The sequence below is a fragment of the Saprolegnia parasitica genome (genome assembly GCF_000151545.1).
Source record: "Saprolegnia parasitica CBS 223.65 unplaced genomic scaffold supercont2.184, whole genome shotgun sequence".
Classification (NCBI taxonomy): Eukaryota; Oomycota; class Saprolegniomycetes; order Saprolegniales; family Saprolegniaceae; genus Saprolegnia; species Saprolegnia parasitica.
In genome coordinates, this window is record NW_012156578.1 from 23,929 (window position 1) to 27,183 (window position 3,255).

Below are 3,255 nucleotides of genomic sequence, written 5' to 3' on the forward strand. Positions count from 1 at the left end.
TCGCCATGTAGTCGGCCCAGACCACGTTGCGCAAGATGGCTTCGAGGTACACGGCGCCGTTGGTCGCAAACTGGTCCTTGCAGCGGCGCTGACGAGTGGTTGTGTGGGCAATCTCAAACGTCTGGTTAAAGTCGACCCAGCAGTGCTGCACGTTCATGCGCATCGACCACGCGGCACTGAGTGTGCGTAGCTGCGGCACGGCGTACTCGATGGACGTGAGCTCGGTCAAGATGATATGGCGAGAGTAGGTTGGCGATATACTGGTGGTGGCGGTCGACGCATTGTAGAGCGTGTTCATCGTTGCATCCGCGGCGTAGATACTGAGGGCCGACGTCGCGGTCAGCGCCAGTTGGGCGTTGGTTAGGTCGATGAGCAAGGCTTCTCCACTTGTGGGCGTAAAGCCAGCCCACCACAGATCATTGGCCAGGCTTGGCGAGAGGAGCGAGATGTACCAGAGACCGATGCCGAGCGAGGCAATGAGGTACAGAAGACCTGCGATGACGAGGGCGGGCTGGCGTCGCGAAGCGGGTGTTGTGATGAACATGGTTTCCAGTCTCGTTGCTAAAACAAAGTGACGCTACCGATAACAATAACCACCACGAAGTCTATTTATGACATGCTAGCAGCTCGTGTCACCAACATGTGGTGGCGCCGAATCAAAATTGCCTGTAGAGCCAGTCCGTCGGCATGGACTGGACCGCTGTGCGCAGAGCCATCGCCGACGACTCGTTGTACACGCCGCGAAGCTCGAGCGCACGCAGCGCCGTACAGTGCGGTAGGGCAGCAGATAGAGCCATGGCGCCAAGATCCTCGATCAGTGCCATCTTGAAGCGTAGCGTCGACAACGCTGGAAGAGACGGCAGCACCTCCACGAGTGGCGTCGCATCACTGATCCCGATACCTTTGAGCTGCAAGCACGTAAGGTGTGTCATGGACGGTAGCACGGCTGCAAGCTGATTGATGAATGTCACCGGGCACAACGCAGAGTTGGCCGCCAAACGAAGCCTTTCTAGTCGGGTTGCCGACGTAAGCGAGGTACAGAGGGTGCGCGCGAGACTCTCAGACGACTCATCGCGTGGCGTGTCCGAATTGGTCCAGCGAAATACACGCAGAGTGGACGGTAGCGGCTGCCCATCCAAACCAAACGAGTTGATGTACGGAACGTTCTTGATCTCAAGTTCTTCAAGCGTTCTTGACTGCGATATCGCGCTTGCCAGCGCTGGACCGAGACCGTCACGACCATCGTCGTGCATCGCAAGGTTGCAATGCACGAGCCGAAGAGACTTGGCCGGGCAGCGAGCCAGCCAGGCAATGAGGCCATTGACACTTGACGTCGCGAGTTGGGAGACTGCAAAAGCACAGCCATCAATGTCGACATTGACAAGGCGTGGAAGGTAGGCCATGCCCGCAAGGACAGCGTCAATGTTGGCGAAGTCCCCGTCAAAGTCGTCCCAGTCGGTATATGTGACGCGCAGCGCGTGCAGTCGGGGGCATGCGATGAGCGCGTCACGCAGCGTTGCGCCTGCGTTCGGCGGCGACTGGGCAGCATCGATAAAATCAATCATAGGCGCGAGCTCCACCGACGTGACGAGATGCGAAATCGCATCGACGTACCGCAGCCACTCGGCGAGATTGCTGATTGTCACCGAGACGCGCGGGACAAATGGTGCGGCGGCCGCGAGGTAAGCGACGATCGGTGCCGCGTCCGTGTTGTAGTAACGTAGGTGGTAGCCGTCCAAGGACATGGTCAGTCCGGAAAAAGTGCAGCGCGATAGAGTGCCGCGGATGCCCTGGCCCCACGTGCGGACGTGCTGCATTGCTGGTGTGCGCTCGGGCAGCACGTCGAGAAGCGCCGCGAGCGTCGCATACGACGGTATGTACGACGCAATGTGCTCGATCGTCTCGAGCGCAAGGAGCATCTGTCAAGTCTCGTCGGTATTGCCAAATGGACAACCAATCAATCATCATACCAGGCGTGAATGATGGTGTTTTAGACCAGCATTCATACACACTCGGCGTGCGAACGGTATGCAACCAAAAAGATGTGGCATCTGGAGACGTAGCAAAGTTGAATCTCAACGTCAAAAACGGCTCCAGCAGCAAGCTTCGGTAACGCATTTACATGCATAGTCATGGACAAATCGGTCTCCTCTCCGAACCGAGCGTCAATACTGCTCGTACCGTGGTACTGAAACCGAACGGTCCATCACACAAGTGCTCTACAGCAAGGGCATATTCCCTTGTTGACAGCAAGTATGCATCGACAAGACACATGAAATGCACAATTCATGAGGAGGATACGATAAGGCAGCACGCTTGCGCAAGCCTGCCCGGTTTTCTGTCTTCCGAAAGGCCGTCTACACGTACGTTCTACGACGGGTCCTTCGCACGTCACTTCTTGATGCACGTCCCACGAACAAGGAGCAAGCCGATGTAGACAACAGAGACGCGTCGCTATCTCGGACCAGGCAACAGCGTGGCCTCTATCGAAGCGATATGTACTCGACGCGAGGGCATTGGCTAGACTATCGCAGTCCGCACAAGAGCTCAAGGCTTGAACGAGCAACCTATAACTTTTTGCGACACTTGACGATAAAAATGTGTCCTTATGGTATACAAATATAAAGCAAAGGACGCGACATTTCAGGCGGTGTGGAGACAATTATGTCTAAAAGCGATTGTACGTTGTGTAGCTGCCCGAGACGACGCCGGGTGTGTTGCTTTTGTTGGCGAGTTTGTTTTGAGCCAGCACGTGCCACCGTTGATGGCGAACCCGACGCACCCGCTCGTCGATGCGCAGCCGTTGCAGCACTGCGTGCGCTGCGACATCGCGTCGCCGAGGACGGGAAAGCTGCGAATGTCGTTGCCATAATAGTCGGTGTTGCTCGCAATATTGCTGCACTGGGCTACGCTGCCCGCCGATGCCGAGATGCAGTTGGGACAGGGGTTCGCATTGAGGAGCTGGCTCTTGAGCCAGCACGTGTCGCCGTTGATGGTGAAGCCCTTGCAGCCGCTCGTTTGCGTACAGGCGCTGCAGCACGCAGACACCTTGTCTTGGTTGGTGCCCGAGACGTGGACGTTGGCGATGTCGTTGCCATAGTAATCGATTTCGTTTTGCACATTGGCGCACTGACCGCCATTCAGAGGCGGGGCTTGCGTTGGGTACGAGCCACCAAACGCTGCCGAGAGGCAGTGGGGCAAGGCACGCAACGGGAGGTTGCTCGTTGAGCCGAGCACGTGTCGCCGTTGACGGTG

General features: G+C 57.1%; 1 protein-coding gene across 1 annotated transcript; it reads right to left on the reverse strand.

The window, feature by feature from the left end:
• Positions 1–656: 656 nt before the first annotated feature.
• SPRG_14718 (hypothetical protein) lies at positions 657–1,919 on the reverse strand (the record flags this gene model as incomplete). The annotated part of the gene is made up of 1 exon (XM_012354820.1): positions 657–1,919. The coding sequence occupies one exon, from the start codon at positions 1,917–1,919 to the stop codon at positions 657–659; it is 1,263 nt and encodes a 420-aa protein (XP_012210210.1).
• Between the last annotated feature and the right edge of the window lie 1,336 nt (positions 1,920–3,255).